At 40.5% G+C, this 25,748-nt stretch overlaps 1 protein-coding gene across 8 annotated transcripts in view; it reads left to right on the top strand.

Annotated features, from left to right (window-relative positions):
- Window positions 1–587: 587 nt before the first annotated feature.
- LOC115420193 (adhesion G protein-coupled receptor L1) overlaps window positions 588–25,748 on the top strand; it is a 41,618-nt gene continuing 16,457 nt past the window's right edge. For 4 of the 8 annotated variants that reach the window (XM_030135469.1, XM_030135497.1, XM_030135461.1 and 1 more), the window contains exons 1-8: window positions 589–1,503; window positions 17,376–17,495; window positions 20,459–20,672; window positions 21,134–21,243; window positions 22,037–22,051; window positions 23,349–23,556; window positions 24,158–24,422; window positions 24,513–24,852. In XM_030135469.1, coding sequence (XP_029991329.1) covers window positions 17,426–17,495; window positions 20,459–20,672; window positions 21,134–21,243; window positions 22,037–22,051; window positions 23,349–23,556; window positions 24,158–24,422; window positions 24,513–24,852 — 1,222 coding nt within the window. In that variant the 5' untranslated portion in view covers window positions 589–1,503; window positions 17,376–17,425. Of the gene's footprint in view, window positions 1,504–17,375; window positions 17,496–20,458; window positions 20,673–21,133; window positions 21,244–22,036; window positions 22,052–23,348; window positions 23,557–24,157; window positions 24,423–24,512; window positions 24,853–25,748 lie in introns of all 8 variants that reach the window. The other 4 variants (XM_030135485.1, XM_030135478.1, XM_030135504.1 and 1 more) reach the window with 2 other exon arrangements.

Here is a 25,748-nt window from a genome sequence, read left to right as displayed (position 1 = left end):
ATGGGATTTATAAATAGCAGTGATGCGGTGATTTACGCCAAAGAAACTGTTGTTATATCCTAGTGGAACAATTTTTTTTATTTTTTTTTTTGCAAGGGCAAATCGGAATATATAGAAGTATGGCAAATAGCTGTACTTGTTATATTCCAACAAACACAATAGCTCCCCCATCATCATCATCATCATCATCATCATCATCATCATCAACATCATCATCATTATTTCCTGCGAATAAACTAAAAAAAAAAAAAAAAAATGTAAATGCAACACATAAACCGAGCTGGCCAATACCCGTAAAAGACACCGAGGCCAAATAAACATGAGCCGCTACTTATTTCATATTCCTTTCTTGCCTACACAGCAGCTTATTGTTGCTCAGTCAGACAAACCTTGATAATATAGTCGAAGCTGCCTCTCTCTCTCTCTCTCTCTCTCTCTCTCTCTCTCTCTCTCTTTCTCTCTCTCCCTCGCGTACACCCATAAACACACACGCGTCCGCACAAAAACACGCACACACAAGTTGCGCGCTCTCGAGTACAGAACGCGCAACAAGCGGACCAGCGGATGGAGAGAGAGAGAGAGAGAGAGAGAGAGAGAGAGAGAGAGAGAGAGAGAGAGCGCCAGGAGAAGAAGAGAGAAGGACGATTTCGAGGCGAGGCCAGGAACTGGAAACCTTATCTCTCCTGATTGTCCAGCTGTTGTCTTTTTTTTTTTTTTTAAACCTCATTTTATTCCACGGTACCCGCCTTTATAAATGTATAAAAAAACCTGATCTATTGCCATCTCCATGCTGATGTGCTGCTGCGCCTCATCACGATTCTTCAAGGATATGCAAAGCGCCTGTTATCACGTCGACGTTATTTTCCGCTCAATGCAAGGATGTAATATCGGAACCACGGGATCAACAATGACGAACGCTATCCGGGCTTGATCAGCTGCAGAAATCGACGGCGGGGGCGCAGAGCAACCCGGGTCCGTCCGTGCGTGCGTGCTTTCATTTGCGTCTAATTTGTATTGTTTTCGTGTGTGATCGAGTATTTTCCTCTTCAGCAATCTATCGGAGCTATAAGGCCTATAGCCCGCATCATCTCTGGGCATGAAACCCGTGGGAATTATGATACCAACGTGACGCACAGTCACACAGCCCAGCGGGGAAGACATCGAGCCTCGACAGGACTGAGGGAGGGTGTGAGGTCCAGCAGAGCCCTGCACAGCGCACCGATCACAGGAGGAGGACGCCCAGTTGTTGTCGGACATATCGGGCTAATGACTGCCTTACTGACTGCCATATAACCCCAGCAAGGTATCGCCCACCGCCATTCACTACTGAATATTTTATTTTTCATGCATCGGGAGAAAGGGAGGAGAGTACAGTGGGTGAGGGCGCGGACGCGGAGAGACGGGATGCGGGAGACGCAGTGAGCGAGGAGGAGGAGGAGGAGGAGGAGGAAGAGGAGGAGGAGGAGGAGGAGGAGGAGGAGGAGGGAAACCGGAGGATTGACGGTAAGATATGGATATAGGCTATGAGGATGCACCCCGCCCCTCCTCTTCCTCTCTCCATCTTACTCTCTCTCTCCCCTCACATGCACACACACACATACACACTTTCTCCTCACATGCACACACGCACATACATGATCAATGTCCGAGAAGACAGCCGAGTGCCCTGCATCCATACTGCTGTTGGTGCTGCTGCTGCTGTCAAGGGCCATTTGATCACTCAGGGACAGGGATCTGATGTGCTGATGTGCCGCTGTGCAGGGCCTCATACTGCTTGGCTGCCATTAAGCTGGGTCAGTAGTATAGGAGCGTGAGGCATGAGTGCTGTGAAATATTCATGTGCATGTGATTAGCCTCCTCTGGGCTTGAGAAGAGTGCAGGGAGAAAGTGGCATAATCATCCAGGGTGTCCCACGCTGGCTCACGAGAGGGGTCTGTCCCAGGTGGGCTGGATTGTGTTGATTATCACACATCTATATTGCTGCATCTGTGGTTTGTAGAGTAAACCCCCCTCCTGCTGCAGTGAAAAGTCTTGTAAACATGCACACAGGCGAGGGGATAAATGCAGGGATTTGGTTGAAATGTTTGTTAATTTGGTTTGCTGATTCACCACAGATGGGAAACTGAGTGGGAAAAAAGGGAGCGTAGCCTGAGTGAGAGTCCATTATCAATATTTCAGAGAGGGGAAGAGAGGACTGGGTCAGTGGAGGAGGCCATGAAGCGAGGCGGGAGTGACCGTGAGGAGGAGACACTCGGGGAAAAGATGCAGAGGAAAAAGGAGATGAAAAAAGGAGAAAGGCAGAGGAGAGGATGGAGGATAGAGGGATGAGGGGAGAAAGGAACAGCTCAGTGGCTGACAGGACTCCTGCTATTATGTCAGACTGAATTTCTGATACGTTTGTAACCTTGAAAGAGCCGTGTGTGTGTGTGTATGTGTGTGTGTGTGTGTGTGTGTGTGTGTTATATCATTTGTTTGTCACATTAATTGCAGGATTAAGGTTTTGTATGGAAGAAATGCAAAGGATGATTGATTTGAAGTGATTCGTTTCACGACGTGTTGGTGAACAAGGATTTTTACTAAGGTGACTCACCTAATTGTGTGTGTACATGTGCATATAACTGTGTGTGTGTGTGTGTGTGTGTCTTTTGTTTGTGGGTCTGTGCTGTGGATGTTAGATGGCAAAGAAAAACAAAGATAACAAGGTTTTGTCTCCATGAAAGGATCATTTACATCAGCCACTAAGGAGAAAAAAAGCACATTGATTTGCTTAAACCACACACACACACACACACACACACACACACACACACACACACACAGACGCACAATTTGGATGGATTTATTGTCATTTGACTTGTAAAAGCACACCACATCTGTCTGTTTTTTGTTGGACCACCTCAGGTTCCTATTATGTCTCTTTGCGTTGTGTGTATGTAAGCATTAATACATGGTTGTGCAGGTTGATACATCAGTGTAACAGCAATATCGTGATCTAAGAAAAGACATTATTGTACTCCTAACAATGTAAATTTGTAACATGTACAAACCACCAAAATTTAATCATTTCTTCCTTATCCCATTTCCAACAAACCCTGAAAATTTCATCAAAATCTGTCCATAACTTTTTGAGTTATGTTGCACACTAACGGACAGACAAACAAACAGACAGACAGACAGACAAACAAACCCTGGCAAAAACATAACCTCCTTGGCGGAGGTAATAAAAATGCTACATACCATAATGACAATATGAAGTTAATTATTTTCCTCAACAGACAGTGGAAAACTGTTTGGTTAATTATCTTTCTGATGAGATACGACAAATAGAATCAGGTTTTTCTCATTTTTAAAAGTTGGAGACAATGATAATCTCTGGTAAACTCACTAAAATGATTAATCATTTACAGTCTGGTGCATTTGTTTTGTTATATTGGCTTGTGTTGGCCATTACATGTATTTGGAAAATAGATGAGGTATTTCTATAATAGTATATCTTTAAAGTTGTCTTCAACCTTTTTCAGATAACAGTGCTGATTTCTCCGGTTAATTAAATACCTGACTAATCAAGGTCATTCATCACAGAAGTCCAGTATTACATTGAACTCTGGTGGTTGCATAATACCTGAGAAATTCAGTATAAATATCTGATTACCCATTTCGGCATCAGGCGCTCAGCCCTGAACGCTCACATTTCAGTGATCGATTTCAGCAGAGGCTATAGCAGTTGTTGGAGGTAGGATATAGTATATTGTCACACTTCACAATTTCATTTCTGATAGTTATTTTATCTTTGATAGGGTTAATCAAGAAAAGCAGTACAAAGAAGCAACACCAGGTTATCAAAAAAAGACAAAACTGATTATTACTGTCTAACTCATTGCAATGTCTACGTGAAATAATGAAATTTGACAAATTATTATGGGCAAAAATCTTTAAATCAAATATGTAATGTACTTTAGCAGAATCATTTGAATTGTAAATGTTGTAAAGTAGATCAGTGGTGCTTGTGTTGGTTAGGAACATCCATCTTATGCATCATTTACAAAGTACAGTCCTCTGCATAAGATCCATGTCAGAATTTTCATACCCAAACCACAGAGGTAGCGTACCTCATTTAGGTACAAGCTCCTCATTTTGTCTTGGCTGTACAGAGTCCTTCTCCTGTTCTGAACGACCCTGTTCTGTGTCACATTCACTCGCCTCACTGTTCATTCGTGTTCACTTCATGAAACTTTCCTACCCTTGTGTGGAAGCAGGCAAAGTCAAAAAAAAAAAAAAGAAAAGAAAAAAAAAGCAGATATATTGCCACATCGCACCCCTCTTTGCTAGTAAAAATCAATAAAAAGCCATAGCTCTATGCCTGATATTGTTATAAAGCAGTTTTGCACATTGATTTCAAACAATATCACTGAATCTTAAATAATGCTTCTGCTGCGCTAAAGCTATTTTTGCATTTACAACACAAGTAAATGATCCTCGGACAAGGCAGAGTGGAAAACTGTAGACTTTACCCACAGTAAATGGAGCATATTAATGTTACTAGAGCAGCTTGAGCAAAAGTCAAGAACATTTTCATAGCATATCAAATAATATTTTTTTTCTCAGACCTTCAATTTGATTTTTCTGAAAAACAGAAAAATCTAATGGATGGAACCAACCAGCATGGAGGGCTGAAAATGTGTTGGCATGAGGCATATAGGGCAAACATGTCCGAAAGGGCAAATAAACAATAGGCAAAAGGTCAAACGAGAACAAGCAGACCTGTTGCCAAGCTGGGAAACAGGAAGGATGACCATAGCTGCTTGTTTGGATAAAACAGAGCATATGATGACTTGAGAAGATCAACTGTTTGGGATCTGCTTCTAAATGCACAAAGAAAAATGAACACACACTCTTGGGAGTTCACAGGAAAGAATGGAAGTACGTATAAGGCAATAAGGCTCTGTACCTTAGACTGATGAAGTGTGGACTTAGGGCAGGATTACGATCTCGATAAATATGTGAGGAAATTCATCAATGTTTAATCAACTTTACTTTTGTGGAGAGATTCAATTCTTCAGATGAAAGAAAATCAAAGAGCTAAACTCCTTACACACAACCTAATAAACCACCTCTGCCCACTGCACACAATGCTAATTAATGCTATTGTGTGTGATTCGACTTCTAAGTCCTAAAACGCCAATGGTAACCAAAATTATCTACTGATCGAAACCGTTTAATAACTTTTAATACCCTTATTGAACCACTAATCCAATCAATACATGTCAATAATTGATGTAAAATGCAGTTTCGCAGCTTTTCATGGTCATCAGATACAACCCATTTGGATGTGCAGAATGTACATGGAAACATCATCATCTACTGAAATGCTGATTTACTAGTAAAACACATGTAGTTTAATAAATGGCAATGGCTGGAAACACTTGTTTTTGTGTTCAATTAATGATATATTTTACTGAAAACGTCACTTTTTCTTCAGTTTTCTCTGTTTTGCTATAATAACCTTTGAATTTACTCTGAGTTTATGAACATCTTCATCTATGATCAGTAAATTAAATACAAGATAATACATAATTTACACTGAAAACTAAAAAAACTAAACAAAAGGGCAATATTATAATAAATAGTGATAAGTCAATTAATAAAGGTTAAATGTAAAGAATAAATTCATTTTCACACACAAAAAAAGTTTTAGGTCTCTAAGGGTTAAATAGTAAATGTGGAAACTAATTTGCTAACATGATGACAGATTAAAAGAATAAAGGAATGAACTGGATACATACTTGGATAAATCTTATTAAACCTCTTTTCTTTTTTTTTTTTTTTACTATAAATTCTTCCACCTACATTAGATGCTGTTATATTGCCAGACAGGATTGCGGTTTGGATCTTAATGCTCTGAACTTGGCCCTGAACGCTGCCTGTGTTTCCTGCCTGCAACAAGCGAATGATTGGCAGAGTGCGACACCTCCGTTCCCTAGAGTCAAGCATCGACCAGACAAACATACAGCCTCTAAAACCCTTTAAGTGCTTTGACTGCAGCATGTAGGCCTGAGCCCTCTGGGAGCTGTAGAGGTCAACGGTCTGAAACAGGCTTGCACTCACAAAAGGCACTGTAGTGTTTTTAATCCTTAAATATTAGCAGCAGCAGCGTGGAAAGTCTTGCCACTGTTGTCTTTTAAAAGGTGTTGCAGCTAATAAAGCTCTTCCTCGTCTCTTGATTATTGTCTCTCTTGCTTTGCACTTGCACACACACATACACACACACACACCCACACACGCACACACACGCGCACACAGACACACACACACACACACACGCACACGCACACACCCATTCTTCCATTAGGAACATAACATTACAAGCCTGTTTTGTCACTTTGTGCTTTGTAGCGATCTGCCCTCAGGCGCTGATAGCTCTCTGACCAAAAGAGGGGGAGGTTATTCTCTTTTTCTCTTTGCTGATTTTATGGTCTGTACAGCGGCATCTTTGAACCTGGTTTGATAACACATCACTGGGAATGATTTCCAACAGGTTGACTCTGATGGATGTTTTTTTTTTTCAACCACCTACAGTATATACATTTTTTTTTCCAAAACCACATGGGATTTGTTTGCTAGAGTCTTGTTTCATTTCTCTGCCATTTAGAAATGCAAAAAATGACTTTGCTTTAATCATGACTTGTTCTGTTACAGCAGTAGTGTTTTGATGATCTGATTTGTTTTGTGTATAAAATCTCAGACATTTATTTAATCAGATCTGATCAAAAGTTCTTTTGTCCCAAAAAACAAAACAACAATCCAATACCAGGTGATGCTGAATTTACCCTGATATTTAAACAGAAGAAACGACAAATTCCCACATTTCATAAGCTTGAAACAGCCAGTATTTGCCAATTTTGCTTGATAAATAACTCAACACCTTTAACCTCAATAACTGTGTGGAAAGTCCGGGAATATGCACTTATTCACACATACACAACTTCAATTTTAATTCTAGTGGAGCTCCAAAACTTTTCAGAGATTGGATTGATGAATTCTCGGTAATTGTTTTTTGCAATTTCGTAGTAGACGTTTAAGACATCTCCATTTGATTGAATGCAGTTACAAGTGACACTATAAAAACAGGCTGGTTTTCAGTTCAAGTAGAAGGACGCATGATGGAGCACATATTTCCATCAAGGTCCCACAGCCCCGTGAATATACTAGTGTGCTATTTTTCCCATTGTTTGAAGAAGTGATAACTAATTCCAGGACCTGCGTCAAAATATAGCAAAAGCCACTTTTACAGATCCAGGAGAAACAGGTGAGATGGTAATCCCACCTTTTTTGCACCACTAACTGATTTCCACAGCCAAGCCAAAGGAGTAACAAAGGTGAGACAGGCTGGACTTTTACACAGTGGACCTACGTTCTAGAATCAAAGGGGCGGTGAGGCAGCGCAGTGTATGGTGTGACTCATAATTTCCGTGTTGGAAATATCCCAATCATAGCGGTGTTGCTAACCTCTCTAGAGTCACCGTCTTTCACCGTTCCACAAATGTTAGCATGGATAGAGTCCTCCACCCAAAGTGACAACAGCTCGTGGATCTCAGCGTCTCCCCAGTTCAACACCTTTGGTCGTCTTGATATGTTTGTTTACTGTACACGGCACATGCTAATTTTTAAATGCCCCTGGCGGGGGATCGCACACGCAATACTCAGTGTTGGGCAAGCTACTTGGAAAATGTTGTGAGCTAAGCTACCAGTTACTCTGCCATGAAAAAAGCTCCACTACACAGAAGCTACCACCCAGTCAAATGTAGCAAGCTAAGTTACACAAACACCACAGAAGTGGCTCACTACATGTCAAGTTACTTTAAGTTGTGTCAACTTAATATGGTGACAAACTTAAGAAACTACATATTTAAATTACCACATTCATGCAAAGTCAATTCCATTGGGTTATCAATAGCAGTCAAAGAGGCGTCTATGTATATATGTCTATGGTGTAGACAGGGGACTCACTAAAAGCCAGGTGTTTCACCCAGGGGGCGGGGCTCTACAGGGGTTGCACAAAATAATGGAAACACCTTCACCTCAAGATGATAATGCCCCAATCCATACAGCTAGAATTGTTAAAGAATGGCATGAGGAACATTCTAATGAAGTTGAGCATCTCGCATGGCCAGCACAGTCCCCAGACCTCAACATTATTGAGCATTTATGGTCAGTTTTAGAGATTCAAGTAAGACGTCGATTTCCACCGCCATCGTCTCTAAAAGAGTTGGAGGGTATTCTAACTGAAGAATGGCTTAAAATTCCTTTGGAAACAATTCACAAGTTGTATGAATCAATACCTCGGAGAATTGAGGCTGTAATTGCCGCAAAAGGCGGACCTACACCATATTAAATTATATTTTGTTGATTTTTTAAGGTGTTTCCATTATTTTGTCCAACCCCTGTATGTCCTGCATCACACACATTGTGTATATCACAGACCAGTGGTGGAGAATCCCTCCTCCATAAAGTAAAAGTCTGGCCAGGTAGTGATTCTACCTGTTCACTTAACACAGGTGATTCCACTAATTATCCCATCTACCTAGATGAGGGGTTGTCCTCATCAAAATGGGCTGGTTCAGTGAATGGTTTGAACAAATACATGGCAGGACTTTTATTTTATGGAGCTGGGATTCTCCACCGCCGGTTATTTATGACTTAATGGGGGTTGTTTTATTCCTGATTATGATTAGCCAAAAAAGTGCATATTTAAATACTACCAGAAATAAGTTTATCTTAAATTCACATAAAACAACAAAGAAGGTGCTGTCTTACATGTAACAGCCACTGAAACCCAGTGGTGGAGAATCCCAGCTCCATAAAATAAAAATCCTGCCATGTATTTGTTCCAACCATTCACTGCACCAGCCCATTTTGATGAGCACAACTCCTCATCCAGGTAGATGGGATAATTAGTGGAATCACCTGTGTTAGGTGAACACGTAGAACCAATACATGGCAGGACTTTTACTTTATGGAGCTGGGATTCTCCACCACTGTCACAGACTGCACTTTGGAGTTTATCTGATTGGTTTAGATGTGGAAGAGAATGATTTTTTAAGGTGAAATATGAACAAGGATGCATTGTCAACTTCAGATTTAAGTATTTTAGTTAAATAAATGTTCAAAAAATAAGTGAAACACCATGTTTTCCTCTTGAATACATTTACATTCATGCAGTCTGCTTGTGTGGCCAGTAGGGGAGAGTGGGGTAAATTGTACCAGTTTTTACTCAGAGTGACTTTAAAGTGAGGCCATGACAGTAATGCCTCCAACTTAAGTATGTACATGTATTTCAGGATGTGGTGCATCCCTGGGAACAATAACTTCAGATCTGAAATAAACTGGAAAAAAAAGTGGTCTCATGGCACAACTTTCCCTTGCTGTGGAGTAGGTTGTGCCAGTGATTACAGAAGTAAAACAGAACATTTTAATCTCATAAACTGTGATGCTATATAAAAGCGAGACAAATTCAATACAAAAATTACTCATTTATGGTTTATTTTGATATCGTAACCCTATTAAACTATTGGCATAAGTCATATTTTCTAGTTTTTGGGAAAACACAAAACACTTAAAAAGACAATATATGGTACTTGTGAATGATTTCAGGCAAAAATGCTTTGGCGATAATTGACTGTTGACATACATTTAACGCTGTCTGTCAATTATGTAACATTTAAGAGGCTACTTAAAAATGGAATAAAACTCAGTCCCTTCAGAAAAATGCAACTGTTCGATCACATAATTCAATGCATAATCAAGTGCACTAATGGCTGCATACTATTTTATACCCCATGCAACATATGTTGGAACATAAGAGAAAATTGACACTTGAGCCACTTTACCGGCATGAAGCATTTGAAAATGTTTTTTCCTGCAGTGATAATAATGACCTATGAACATAAAGGCTCTAATAGCCTTGAAACAGACGGTCTGTTCTACCTAACTTTAGCGAAACAGGGAGCAGTTATTTTGTTTTTGACACTTGTGACTCATGAATGTTAAAGCCATGTTTGAGTCATGCTTAGAAAATGAGTCCCTCCAGAAAAATGTATTATGTGATTGCATAATTCAAATTCCTACAATTTAACTGCTTAAAATCATGTAAACCCCCACCTATTCCATCGCATTATCAAAGATTTTTGCCTGCATTTTTCTGGAGGGACTGAAAACTGCTCTTTAATAACATAGTGCAAACTCAAAACCAAAATCAATCTTAGCTAAATTAAACAAATGGCAGATGAATCAAACACTGATGAGGCATGCCCATCGCCTCACTTTTCTAGCTGTTGTTGGCCCTTTTGCTGGGTTCTATGTGTGAAGTTCTCAGAGTGTGGTTGTGTGGATTTGTTAGGGTGGGTGTGTCGGTGTGGGTCTGGGTGAGAGGGTGTGTGGGTTAGGGTCTAGGTCTGTTGGTCTGGGATTTGTGTCTCTGGGTGTGTGGGTCTGGATTTGTGGGTATTTGGGTTGGTTGTGTGGGTGTTAGAGTTTGGATGTGTTTGTGGGTCTGAGTTTATGGGTGTTTGGGTCTGGCTGTGTAGGTCTAGGTGTGTGGATGTGGGTGTGTGGTAATGTGGGTCTGGGTGTGTTGTTGGTGGTGGGGTTCTAGAGCCGGCCTGCTGCTTAACATCCCACTTGTCGATGCTGCAGCCCTGCATGTCTTCTGTTTATAAGTGTGTGGCATGATGGGTTTTGGTCTAAAATTAAGAATGTTATATAGTTTTACTTGTATAAGCATAAGCATACAATATACATTCATTCATTCATTATCTGAACCTGCTTTATCCTCACTAGGGTCACTGGAGCCTATCCCAGCTACTTTTGGGCGAAGGCGGGGTACATTCTCACATTCACACCTGTGGACAATTTAGATGAACCAATTTTGGATGGTGGGAGGAGTACCCAGAGAGAGAACATGCAAACTCCACACATCAAATAGTGTTGGAATTGAACCCAGGACCTTCTTGCTGTGAGGCATGAGTGCTGTTTACTGCACCACCGTGTACCCATTCAGTATACAAAATAATATCTTGAAAATAATCATAAGTGGTGACTTGTGCCACTGGCACAACTTAACCCAGGCCCTTTGGCACAAATCACCCCAGCCCCACCATTTTGAAAAACTAGCATGATCCAGCAGTTTAGAGCTAACATCATGCTAACGGTATAGACTCACTGTGTAGCCTACTAAAGCATTAAAACACATGTGAAATGTTTTTAAACTTGTCTATAATTGTTCAGACTCAAGAATAAAAAAAACCTTGATCATAGAAATTTTACTTTGAATGGCAAAAAACTGTTTTTTGAGCTAAAATGTGCTTACTTCTCATGCCATGTCTCTCTTCTTTGGAGGATGGATGGATGGCTCTTCAGAAATATGTGGTCACATGACCAATTTCTTTTATGGTTTTCTAGAAACAAGGGGTGGCACTACTTCCTCCCGGCACAAATCACCCCACTCTCCCCTATTACCTACAAACTATCCCTTATCATTTCATGATAATTTTATAATAGTGACCAAATATACTGACAGATTTTTTTTTTTTTACATGATTTTTTTAAAACCAGAAATAACCATGTGGTTTCTTTAACGTCCAGCATCAGCCTTTAAAGCTGATATAATGACGGGACATTTATTAATTATCAATATCAAATATTCACATTTTTATTATGACAACCATCTCTGCCATATAGCACATTTTCTGTAGCTGAAGACTGTGTGATACGGTTGGCATTTTCAGTTGAATGTTTAATATACTAAACATACTGTAAATGCAGTGTATGTTCTCATGTATATGTGGCTCAGTGTATATATTTACATTAATGCTTGTGTGTAATTTATTTCACTCCAGGCCAACTACTCACACTCAAACTCACTTACGTAGACGCTGCTCCTCCAAGTAGGCCGGCCGCTGGCCTGGGGCTGGATTTTGGTTGCAGGCAGGGAGCATGGTGCTGCAAACAGGGGGACTGGGTGTGTGGCTTTGTCAAGGCCCATCAGTGTCCTTGCTCTACTTACTCTGCATCAACACTTAAGGGTGTGTATATGCATGTGTGTGTGTGTATGTGTGTGTGTGTGTGTGTCTGTGAGAGAGAGAGAGAGAGAGAGAGAGAGAGAGAGGAAGAGAGAGAGAGAGAAGGGGAAAGGGGTTGCAAGCAAAAGAACATGCTGCCATAAGGGTTTTGGATGAGAAGTAGTGTGTGTGTGCTCATGTGCATATGTGTCAGTATATGTGTGGTAAGCAGAAAGGGCTCTAGTTGTGCAAGTCTTTTATGTACTTTATATGGTGCGTTTACATGTGTGTACCATGTTAGTCCTGAGGCCTTTATAGTCTTGTTGGTTGAGAGGGTAGGGGTCTCTCTTCCTTTTATTCTGTGTTTGTGTGTGTGCGTGTGCACTCATACAAGCGCAAGCCTTTGAATGCATGTTGGACATTTGTTGAAGAGTGACCTAAATCTGTCTGCCATCATTACCTAACAAGAAGACGGAGAGAAAAGGAAGTCACAAATAAAATCACGCCAGTACGCATATGGATAGCAGCAATACTCACATGCAGACACACACACACACACACACACACACACACACACACACACGCATGCACGTACACTCACTCTGGTGACTAGATATTGTGGCCACACTGCAGCAGCAGACGGGACTGCCAAGGAGGAAAAATAAATGTTATGCCGTGCATGTTTGTGTTCAGCCCGGATCCTCCCTTCTGTCCGAGGCCAAGAGTTCAGACTATATTAAGGAGTCATATTACTGTTGTTCTCCCGCAGCTCGCCTGCCTGCATCCCTTATGTCCCCTCGTAAACCTCCACAGCACAGCACTGCCCTCCGATCACCTGCGCTCTCAGTCAGCTGTTTACCTCATTACCCCTGCTGCGGAAGAACATGGCAAACTAAAAATCATATCATCAACTGCATTAACTACATTAAAATAGGATGAATCTCGCGTCTAGGATGAATTTGCATGTGTTTAAAGACATGCTGTGTCAACTGTATACTGTAAATGTGCATGGGCTGACTGCTTACCGGTATCATAGACTGATAAATAGATAAGTTGATGCACAATACAGATAAACTGAGTTGGGGAAAAATAACTCCTAGTAGGGGGTTGATTTTCATCCTTGTGTAGTAGACTAAAAGGGCAGGATTAGGGATGCAAACTGGATAATTTTGGACTTTATTTAAGACTGAGAAAGAAATAGAAAGTTCCGGATACACTCAAGATTAAGTCTGTTTATTCTGCTCACATCCCTTTGCCTCAAATGTGGAGTAAAGATCTGTTTGCTTCAGTGTATTCTAACAATTTATTTGAATATAACAATTTCCAAAACTGAAGAGTAAGACTCAAAGTGTGGATCGAAGCCTAGGTTACAGTCTGTCCATTAAGTCAATTTTATGTATTTATTTATTGTTTATTTTAAAGAGAATACACAATACTGATATTGAAATACCTAAAAGCTCTTGTCATCCCAGGTTACAGGGACATCACAACAGAAACTGAAAACCTTACATGCTAAGATAAATTCATCACCCTGACTATATAAAAGGCCATAATATAAAACAATAACAGTAACATGCATCAACACCAGCCTCCAACAGGACGCCACTGTGTGTAGCACGTGCTACATACAGGGAACAGTGGCTTCATATTGTTGATTATATTGTACAATATTATCTAATAACTTTATTTATAAAGTAATTGTCAATGTCCAAAAAACAAAACTAAATACAAAAGAAATAAGACAAAAACTGAGTAAATCCAGATAATTAAAGCATTAAAATGTAGCAATGTAAAACCAGCATATTTAAAGTAAGTTTTTAGGAGAGAAGTGACTGATTTCCTTGATAGGATAAGATCTGTCCCTTCTTAGTTTTCAGCCTGGATCCTGGAACAGACTGTAGACCACTGCCTGATGCTCTCAAACTTTGCACAGGTTGATGTGGGATTAACAGGTCTAAAATATAGCCCGGAGCTTCAAAAGTAATCAATAAAATCTTAAACTCAATCCTAAAACAAACTGGGAGTCAACATGGAGATGCTAAAACAGGTGTGGTGTGATCGTGCCTCTGGGTCCTGAAGGTCTTTACCACCTGTAAATGTTGTATGGATTTAAGGTTCACACAGGAATAAAGGCTGTTGTAGTAATAAAAGCATGAGCTGCATATATTATTCATCATTTCCTGTCACATTATTGTAAATTCAAGACTTTTGTCCGGATCATGTTGGAACAATAACAGTTTCATCAGTGGTTTGATCAGAGGTGTAGCCCAGTGTATACGGTGGAGTATACCTACTTATTTTTCAGTCAGCATTGGTTATACCTACTTCTAAATCCCCCTAATGTGCACCATTCAGTAGTATCTGAGCCAAACTGCCTCTTTTTTTCCCCTCGGATGGTGAAGCCATGACCCGCCCTACTCTGCCCCTAATTGGCTAGTGCTTGGTACCTTCACTGATTAGATTGGTTAACTTTAGGCATGAGGACCGATGAGCCAATCAGAGACAGAGTAGGGTGGGTCATGCCAAGGAAAATATTGCTAATTTAGTGCCACAGCCAGGGCTCTGCTTAGCACTGGCCACCTCTGGAACCTGATTGGACACCTCAGGTGCCAGTTCCACCCCAGCTGATTGACAGGTCATTGCACGTCTCATTGAAAGATACGCGATTATTTGAAATATGAACAAGAAAGGAAGAATAAACGTATTTGAAATGAGTGACACATATTGAGAGAACCTACTTTCATGGAATTCATAATTCAGAGGTAAGTGTTAAGGTGGTTTCAGAATGAGTCACTGTTTTAAACTACTGCACAAATGACTGCACATGTAGAGGAGAGATTTTGTCGCCAGTAGTTCAGCTATGCAAGTAGGCTAACGTTATGAAAGGCTAATGTTATCCTATGCTTGCCTCATGTTGAATAGATTTACATTTTTTTTTTCTTTTCTTCTTTTTTTCTTTTCTCCTTTTTGTCTTTTTTCCTTTTTTTTTTTTTTTTTTTTTTTAATTTATGTATGTATGTATCTTTATTTAGGTGGGACAGTGCACATTAATGAACACATTTATACATTCCATTTCAGTATAAACATGTAAATATGCTGGAGATAGCGTCAGTGCTAATTTTCATCCACAGTCCCCACTTGATAAATAACAGAGATCCATGCATCCAAGTGCAGTACTGAGCAAGACAGTGCAATACATTACAAAACATGCAGTTGCTTGTGTGACCAGTAATACCTACAAACTACTCTTGATCAAGTCATAATAATTTTATCATAGTGAGCAAATACTACTGATGGATTTTTGGGTAAACTAAATAGATTAGTCTTATAAATGGCATTTTTCTGGACTACTTCAAAAAAAAAGGGGGGGGGGGGGGGGGTGTGGCAAAAATTGGGAGTATGCCCACCTCTCCAGTGACCACTACACGACTGGGTTTGACTGGTTAATGACTGATTTATTAATGGTACATTAAAGTTCACAGCACTAATAGACAGCCATGTAATGTTTGTTTTGTTCATGTGGTTCATGTTTGTCTTTGTACATCAATGAATCCATCCTCTATCACTGGTTTACAAAATTTTAGATCAACTCCAGACTTTGAGTGAACTCCAAATTTTGAGTGACCCTGAAGGTAAAGAAAGGAGCAGAAATAAGATCTAAACTATCTTGACAGTGTTATTTAGGGGGGTCATGTTGAGCAATAAATAATTACAACTATCATAATCTAATTTCATGTTGTTATGATTATAGATACCATGATACGCTTACTGTACATATATTTTTTGTCTACTGGGTTTACTTTACAGCAGTCAGTCACATATTAATGCTGAACAAATATATGATTATGATGATGATTATTATTATTATATTTTATTTTGTAGTTTTCAGTTATGTTGAAACACAAAAACAAAGGCTCAGATGTGTGTAACAACTAATTAATTAACTAGCCAGTCCTTACTCACGAAAGAGGGGCAGAGGCAGAGGACAGTCACTGGTATACAGATCTAATCCTTAGTCCAATCTGACTTCCTCCAAGTATGCGAGAAACCGAGTCCAAGCACTTAAAAAAGTGTATATATGATTATTATTGCTGTGAATGTTCTACCTCAACATTCCCAAAATGCTCAGCTGATGGGAAAGTGTTTTGACACATTCTGACACTAAAGAATAATTTAAAATACTAATAATCATCTAGTTTCTTTCACTTGAGACCAAACCTCAGTAATTAACCCATAAAGACCCAAACAGCAACTGGCGACCAAACTCATCTACTGATCTAAAATGTTTAATAACTTCTGAATCACTAATCCTACCGATACATGTAAATAATTGGTGTAAAATACAGTTTGTCATCATTTCCTGGTCATCAGCTATGACCCATTTGGACGCTCAGAGGCTCCATAGTGAACGTGGAAACACCATCATCCTCTACAACATTAATTCACCAGTGAAACCCATGGAGTTTGATAAATGACAGTGGAGGGAGACACGTGTTTTTACATTCAGTTATTGATATCTTTGTTGAAGATGTAATTTTTTTCAACTTTAATCTGAGGTTTTATGAATATACATATATATATTTATATGTGTGTGTGTGTGTGCATATATACGTGCATGTGCTGAAATCTCATAATTTTGCTACCAATACTACTGTAGCAGGTGTCAAAGGTGTGCACATGATGTCTGCCTTTTCCTTAGCCGACAGCTAAAATGGATTTATTACAGCATGAAGAGTCAGGTAAAGCACAAAGAGTAAAAAAAGGAGGAAATTTCATCAAGAGCTCATCTCACAACATCATTTATTTAGGATTACCTTAAAGTGGCCTAAGCTCGGCCCCACGCTCTACCTCAGTGTATTTGTGTGTATGTGTGGGTTCAAAAGATTAAGACTCTTTTATGGGTCAGTGACCAATGGAGCTCCTGGCTAATTACGAACTTAAAACACGTCCTCAGTCACGTGCGGTTTCACTCCCAGCCTGAGCACAAACACACAGTTACACACACATATCTCCTCGCTTGCTGTCTCGCTCTCGCTCCCTCAGACTGCACTGTGCTATCACCATGGTAACAGCAGATTGAGGGACTTTCTAGCTGCACCGATTGCTCAATTGTTATCTCTATTTCTCTCCCTTTTTCTGTCTTTCTATTATCCAGTCATCCTCCCGCCCTGCTGTGTTTCTCACGTGCAGATTTTCATTGTCAGTGTGTTACTAACCATCAAACGCACACACACATACACACACACAATTTCACATGCACTGTGGAAGTAGAGGGTGCGATTCTTCACATCTCTCACACTTCTACTGCTTCATCCCCAGGCTCTCCTAACGTGGCTGGTGGTGTGACGTGCAAACTCTTCCTGCCCAGCATGGCTGTGTCACGGTGGCTCCTGGGGGTTTGTGTGCTCACGCTGGCTCACGTCGTCCCCTTTGGCCAAGGTAAGTGTCACACCCCTGTAGTAGTAGAGTCGTGCTGAGGTGTGGATCCTGATCATGATGAATTCCAACTTGAAAATGAACAAAAAATGAATGCCATTAAAAGATGCCAGGGTGTTAGTGTGACTCAGAAATAAATCATTGTTTTGCAAGAGAGCAAAGACGTAAATGCCTCTGAAGAAAGGCAAAGTCATCTTGGCCGAGTTTATGAAATGCTCTGACCTACATAAACAAAAGATTAGGGAAACATTTTGAGTGTGCAGCTTGCCAAATGGAGTGTTTCAGAGGCCGCCTGTAGCCGTTAGTTAATCAGTGATCTGTCATTCAGCACCACAGACAGTTACTGTACATGAGCAGCATACTGATTACACCAGCACGACGGGCTGGTGCGTGGTTTTAATCTTGAAAAAGCCAACGCATTTTCATGTGTATGTGATACTTACACTGATGTGGACAACCGGATTAAGGTAAAAGTAATCTGATTTTCTCCCGTAACCCTGGTTTACATGGATTAATATGGCAGTCAGGTGAATTTACACACACAGTGAGGTGACTTATTCACATCCAGCCGGCTCCATTCCTCAGCAATGCAAAGAAAATCGTACATTTGTCAGATTATGTTTACAGAAGCCCTGACAGCCAGCAGTATAAGCCTTATCCTCACCACGGACTTATAAAAAACAAGACATTGTAACGCACCTACACAGCTCATCTCATGAAGGTGTCACACTGTAGGTGTGGTGTGATTTATGTCATCTGCATCTGGGAATCCTTCCAGTCAAAGCATTCACACATTTTAAAGATTAAATTAAACCAGCGTTCACACTAAGTCACTTGAATATGTCAATTATGTTACATTAACAGCAAATACTGTATGTCAATGTTTTGATTAATTGTGTGATTTGGTGGTTAGAATTTGTCTTAATTGGGACATTTTAGAGTGCATATGAGTCGGTCTCTTACTGATATATAATGTAATCACTTAAAAACCCATAGTTAAAGAGGATGTAACTAAGTAATTTTATTTATATAGCACTTTTTAAAACACATGGTTATAAAGTGCAACACACACATAAAAGAAAAAGTAAATTAAAAAAAAAAAAAAAGCATTTACCAAGCATGGTAAAACATTACATCATACAGGGACAAAGCATATGCACCAGTGGATATGCACATACAAGCATATGTACACTCCCACACACACACACACTCATACCTTTGCACCCTGGGTATTTTTGGATTATAAAAATGCTTAACTATGTGATGACAGTTGAACAGAAAGAGTCTCTGGGGAAAAAAGTCATAATGGTCCAAAAATGATCAGATAATGTCAAGGTTATCTTTCCATGTTTTACAAAAGACCTTTGTTGCTGTTCAACAGGTATGATGTTCTAACAAAAACAAGTCATTGGCTGTGTAGAAAAAACACATCAAAGTTTAGCAAACTGTGATGTTTTATTATATGTTCACAAGGACATCTAAAAATATCGAAAAACTAACAAGGTCTGTGTGGAAAAAATAACGTAATTTAAATTAAAATAGACACTACCCTGACAAGAGCCTACTGTTATGTGATGTGAGTAAAGGGCTCCCATGTTTCCAATTTGCCATTCCTGAACTTATTAAAAGAACGATTCATTTTAAAAACACTTTGCAACAGAATCAAAAGAAAGGCTGTTGTTCTTCTCTAAATATATCAGTCAACTTCTAACTATTTTTTTCTTCTAAACAATCGCACACACACACACACACACACACACACATTTGCAAAAACTGACCTGAAGGATCCTCTTGCTGGTGAGAAGTAGGAGCAAACCAGTCTGCCTCCTCAGTATCAGACATTAGTGGAGACACTGTCTTTAAGGCCATAGATGGTGTCTGTCCCTGAAGTGTCCACATCATTCCAGAGGCCTGTGTATCTGAGGAGGTAGATGGCAGCTCATCCTGACCAGTGGCATGGGATGATCCAAAATATTTTAGAAGTGCCCCTGAATTGGCATCAAAAGACAGTAAATATAACTGTGAATCTAAAACATCCATGACTTGTACATTTAAATAAACATACCATTATATAGTATTAATGTCTGTCCTTACACACTAGTAATCTAACTCTCTGGGAGGAACAGGACACACTTTCGGTGATGACCCGTTCAGATATAGACTACCTTTATAGTTCAGTTCAACTGAAATATAGCTGTAGTAGAGCAGAGCAAGCATCATAGATAAAGCGAACAAATGTAAGAGTTAGACCCTGCCTGATGAACCTTAACCCTGTTTTCAGAACATGCAGTAATATGGACAGAACATGTGCATACCTTTATCTTTTGCCCGTTTCTCCTCTTCTTTTTCTAAATTGGATACCTGACAGACCCACAGGTGAACTGTCCCCCCCTCCCCGTCTCTAGCCGCTTCTGTGCGCATGCCGCACGGCACCACCACAGCATGCAGGGGCGCCTGCACAACAGAGGGGGCGCTGTTGTGCCAATTCCTTGGCACGCCGTGATAGATTGACTCAGTGTTTTTTAAGAGCTCGTGGCGCGGCGCCCCTCATGAAATGCCGCCCTGGGCAATGGGCTGTATGCACAGCCCCACTACTTCCTGAACTTCCTTTATTTCCTGTCTTTCATTATTGGCACACTGATTAGTCCAGGTGTGTCTGACCACAGTAGTCACAACAAGAAGTAGCAGACACACCTGGATTAATCAGTGTGTCCAATAATGAAAGACAGGAAATAAAGAAGCTGCCTTAAGTTCAGGTAGTGGGGCTGTGCATACAGCCCATTGCCCACTCTGCCCATATAAGAAACCACCCCTGGACACAGACCTCAGGAAAAAACCTAATTTGATTGTGTATTTTCATTGAACATAATTATTCTGACTAAAAAACGTGACTCATATTACAGTCCCAGTCTGACATCTTCCTGTCTTTGTCTCTCTGTCTTCGCCCTCACTTTTGCCTCTTAAAGCAGCCGTGTCCCGGTCCACCATGTTTGGCCTGCTGCGCAGGGAGCTGGCATGTGAGGGTTACCCCATTGAGCTGCGCTGCCCAGGAAGTGACGTTGTGATGGTGGAGACCGCCAACTATGGCCGAACTGATGACAAGATCTGTGACGCAGACCCCTTCCAGATGGAGAACACGCAGTGTTACCTTCCAGATGCTTTAAAGATTATGGCTCAGAGGTATGTGTGGGGTCAAGTTGCTGTGTACATTGTTGTTGTGTTACACAGCAGGAATGTAAATTGTTATGTCACCACTGTGCTATTCAAGTGTACATATGTAGAACATTATTAGACAGATCAATCAAAGCATCTACAGTTTCATGGAGACAGCATGTGCACTGCAGTAGAGTATGTATGTAGCTTCATGACAGAGGAAACATTGAGGAGGCGAAGTCTTGTGTTGTGTATGTGGAAGTGCAGTAATCTCTCCAGCTGAGTCTGTGTGCCTGGCTGCACCATTAGCTGTGTACTCAGCAGTGTTTTCCTAGAAGAACTGATCAATATTCAGAGAGAGGGAGAGTAGACAAATGGAGTGTCCTTTGCTTCCCCTTTCCTGTCTCTTAATCACTCTCCCTCCTTTATTTCTTTTTCCAATCCATCATCCCCTCCACCGATCTATCCATCCATCTGCTGTCCTCCAGGTGCAACAACAGGACTCAGTGTGTGGTGGTCGCAGGAGTCGACGTCTTCCCAGACCCCTGTCCTGGAACATACAAGTACCTGGAGATCCAGTATGAGTGTGTCCCTTATAGTGAGTATAGATGCATAGTCTATAAAAAGTACACAAATGAATAAACATACATACACACAAGAACATATATACACTCTAATATGTGCATGTGCATGTAAAAACGAAGACTTAACCTATTTTTGTTGAGCTATATTTTAGGTTTAAGGTTTGTGTTCTAATAAGCACTGATGTCGACTGTATCCCTGAGAGATTGATGAATAGAAAAGATGTTTTTTTTTTTTTTCTCAGGGAGCGTGTGTGTTTGCTTGTGTGCTTGAAATGCAATAAAAAAGTTGGATGGAGAAAGTACAGCGAAAGAAACTATAGGACATTTGCATACTGTATGTCTTCTGTGTGAGAGTGCAGGCGTGCGCGCATGCACTTGCGCGTGCATGCGTGTGTGTTTTCTTTTCCAGATTTACGCCACAGGAGTTGTTCTCTTTTCTCCACAGGAGCCTGATTGAGGAAAGGAGAGATCGGGGTGGGGTGGAGGAGGGATGAAGGGTGGGCTGGGCGGGGAGTGGAGTGGAGGGGTATGCCGGGTCTCTTGTGCTTCTTTCTTTTATGTGAACTATAATGTTTGTGGTGAGAATGAGTTCCAAAGTCTTTATCTGTGCAATACTTTTTCTTTCTCTCCTTTCTTTTTTCCTTCCTTCTTTGTTTCTTTCTTTTTCTTTCCATCTTTCCCTCTGTCTTTCTTTCCTTCTTTCTATCTTTCTTCTCCTCCTCTCTTGCTTGCTTTCTTTTCTTCCCTTTCTTTCATCCTCTGACTTCTCTTTCTTTCTCTCCCTCTTTTTTTCCTATGCTTGAGTAGAAGTGGACCAAAAAGGTAAAGACAATACATTGTAGCATCTTGATCTCTCCTTACCCCAACCCCACTCTTTCTCTCCTACTCTTCCTCTATTCTACCATTTCTCTCTTCCTCCTACCCTAGGACGTTGTTTCGTAGTCATGCTGGATGTTGCCCCCCTTTTTTCATTTCCTTTTCCTTCTTTTTTCCCATCTTATCCATCTCTTGTTGTATGGAAACCCGTCCTTTTATCCAGTTTTATCCAGGTTCTGCACCTAGCCTCTTCTTTTTTCTCTCACTTTCTTTCTCCAGTTTCTTCCTGTCTTCTTCTCTTGCTTCTGGTCTTTTTTTCTCTTCTTCGTTTTCTCTGCACACAAAAAGACATAAACACGTTTCACACAACACTCTAACACTCGTTCTCTGCTGACTACTTTTACACATCTTTCTTTCTTTCTTTCTTTCTTTCTTTCTTTCTTTCTTTCTTTCTTTCTTTCTTTCTTTCTTTCTTTCTTTCTTTCTTTCTTTCTTTCTTTCTTTCTTTCTTTCCTCCTGTCTTTCTGTCTGTGCTTCATTCCTTTATTCCTTCTTGTCCAGTCATCCTCTTCATGCTTATTTTCCCTTTTCTTCCCTTATAGGAAGAGCCCCTTATTTATCTTCATAGGAAAAATAAGACCAAATGTGTGTGATTATATCCGTCTGGATGTGTGCTTATCAAGCACTGCTTACGTGTGTGAATGTGTGTGCATGCCTATTTGCATGCCAGTGTGAGACTGTACAGTAAACATATGTGTCCATACAGTTATTGACATGTGGGTGGACCAGTCGTTGTGCCTGGCGTAAACTAACCTGCCCTCTCATTCACTTCAAGGCAAAATTTAGCCCCGCCTACTGCGTCCCTGATTCTACCTCTCACACTCTGTCACTCTTTTTGCACTAACCCACCCACACACACAGACACATGCACACACACACAGCCAAAGCACAATAACACACTCACACACCTTTAATTGCAGTGTCCCTGTTGTATTACTCACTACACACACTAAGTGTGTGTTTTCAACACTTTTACATCTCTTCAGCTGCTTTCCTCTCAAAATCAGCACAGGTGTTTTAAATTCCTCTCTTTGTCTCTTCTTTCTTTTTCCTAATCTCGCTGCATCAACTGCATCTAATTCAATCCATTTTTCATGCATCGATCCATTTACACCCCGCACCTGCCTTCACTGTCTTTCCACTCTTTTCTTTCTCACTTCCCCTGCTATACTTCTTTTTCTTCTTCTTTCTCTTTCTCCTCTCCTCTTCACATCCTTTGCCCTTCCTAACTCCCTTCTTCCAGTTTTCGTCTGTCCTGGCTCACTGCTCAGTATCCAGCCAGCCTCGTCTCTCCTGGAGGCGGAGCATCAGTCGGGGGCGTGGTGTAAGGACCCACTGCAGGCTGGTGACAGGCTGTACGTCATGCCCTGGACACCTTATCGGACAGAGGTGTTGTACGAATATGCGTCCTGGGACGACTACCGGCAGAACAGGGTTACCACCACCTATAAGTGAGTGGCTTTGGTGACTGATTTATCTGCACCTTTCTGATCTGAGCTAATGATTATGAAAAATAATGAAAACTAAGACTAAAAATATCAGCAAAAATATTGAAATGAAGATAACAGTGTTTCAAGAAACACACAATAGAAAGTATAATAAAATGAAGTAGAACTGCATTAAAAAAATCAACTTTCCCTTGATGTTAAGGATAAAATGGGTTTGCACAATATGGGGGCTTTGGCAAACAGTTTTATAAATCATATTGGATGTCATGCAGTGTTTCATCTTAACTTTTTCATCCATGAATCAAGGCTTTCCTCATATTACCTGAAAAACAACATTTAAAATAAAACTACGATATGGAAATACAAATAAAATCCACTCATTTACTCAAAAAGCTCAGCTGAATCAAAAAAACAACTGAGTGACTTAATAAAAACAGAATCTATTGAATATTAGCTCTGTTCTCAATGACAAATTCATCCATGCATCCATTTTCTGAACTGCTTATTTTCTCAATGACAAAACAAATTACAAAATTCATTGTAGAAACATGTATTTGTATAAAGTGTGGGGGTGAATATGTTCTTTGTCATATTTCTGTTCCAGGTTGCCAAGCCGTGTGGACGGTACAGGCTTTGTGGTGTATGATGGTGCTGTGTTCTACAACAAGGAGCGAACACGGAACCTGGTCAAGTATGACCTGCGGACGCGCATCAAGAGCGGCGAGGCAGTGGTGGTCAATGCCAACTACCACGACACCTCTCCTTACCGCTGGGGAGGGAAGTCAGACATCGATCTGGCTGTGGATGAAAACGGCCTTTGGGTGATCTATTCTACTGAAGCCAATAATGGACGCATCGTAGTCAGCCAGGTAGGAGGAAAGAAAACAGACAGAGGAGCAGGAACAAAAAAGGAAGGTTTCATCCCCATCTGAACTCTCTGTTTGTTTCTTGTTTTGCAGGTGAACCCGTACACCCTCCGCTTTGAGGGGACGTGGGCCACTGGCTTTGACAAACGTGGGGCGAGCAATGCCTTCATGGCCTGTGGCGTGCTGTACGCTGTTCGCTCTGTCTTCCAGGATGATGAGGGTCAGGCTGATGGGCGCGTTGGCAGCGACATGGTGGTTTATGCGTACGACACCAGCCGTGGACAGGAGCTGCCTGTTCAGATACCTTTCCCCAACCCATACCAGTATATCTCCTCCATAGACTACAACCCCAGAGACAACCAGCTCTATGTTTGGAATAACTACTATGTGCTAAGATATCCACTGCAATTCACACCACCACCGCCCACTAAAGGTTGGTTTATCATCTAACTTTGACTGGATTTCACTTCAGAATATTCTTTCTTTTATTCTGTCATACTATTTTACTGAATTTTATCATGTGTCCGAAGATGCACCCCATGAATAACAAAATTACAAACAAAACATCTAAACAACAGACCTAATAATAATGTTAAACCAAACATTGCAAATAAGTGGCTAAGGTATCATTAATGTAATCACTGGCTTTCAACAGTTGCTGCTTATTTCAGACAAACACTGATGTCTACTTCCAAGCTCTGTGACAGACTGAGGAACAGTCTGTTCACTTGAGCCTGTGGGACTCTAAATGTTCTGTTTGAGAGCAAATGCTCACATTCTTCAAGTACAACATGAGATGGGTCAGATGTTACATTACCGTCCCGAGATGATATTCACTTAGCGTAAGCGGTTTTTGATTTGATTCAGAAAAGCTACATGATTCAATTATTTACAAAGGTGAAACATTTGACAATATATTTTTGTAGTTAAAAGCTCATATGTAAACAAACAGGAAATTCCACAATGTTTTCCTTTCAAAATCACAAATAACAGCAGAAAAAATAATTTGTTAGAAAAGAACAAATTCTTGCAGGGATGCAAACAGATAAACAGATAAATATTAAATTGCCCAATATCTGATTCTGTTAGTTTTTTTTTTTTCTTTCATCCAGGGTAAACAAAGAAATCGCTATTTAAAACTCAGCCAAGTTATCTGTGTATCTGTGGACCAATAATCACATGAAATAGCAGTTTCATGAGTTACTGGGTTTTTAACGAAGTACCTTGACCCTGTGAGTAATTTCTAACTGGATGGAAGTAACCATTCAAACACTGATACCAGAACCCCAGTCACCTAAGTCTACTGACTGCAGTTGTGTATTTGGACAA

Source organism: Sphaeramia orbicularis, chromosome 1 (genome assembly GCF_902148855.1).
Source record: "Sphaeramia orbicularis chromosome 1, fSphaOr1.1, whole genome shotgun sequence".
Classification (NCBI taxonomy): domain Eukaryota; kingdom Metazoa; phylum Chordata; class Actinopteri; order Kurtiformes; family Apogonidae; genus Sphaeramia; species Sphaeramia orbicularis.
The sequence above is the reverse complement of the archived record's forward strand: the minus strand, read 5'-3'. Positions and strand labels throughout refer to the sequence as shown.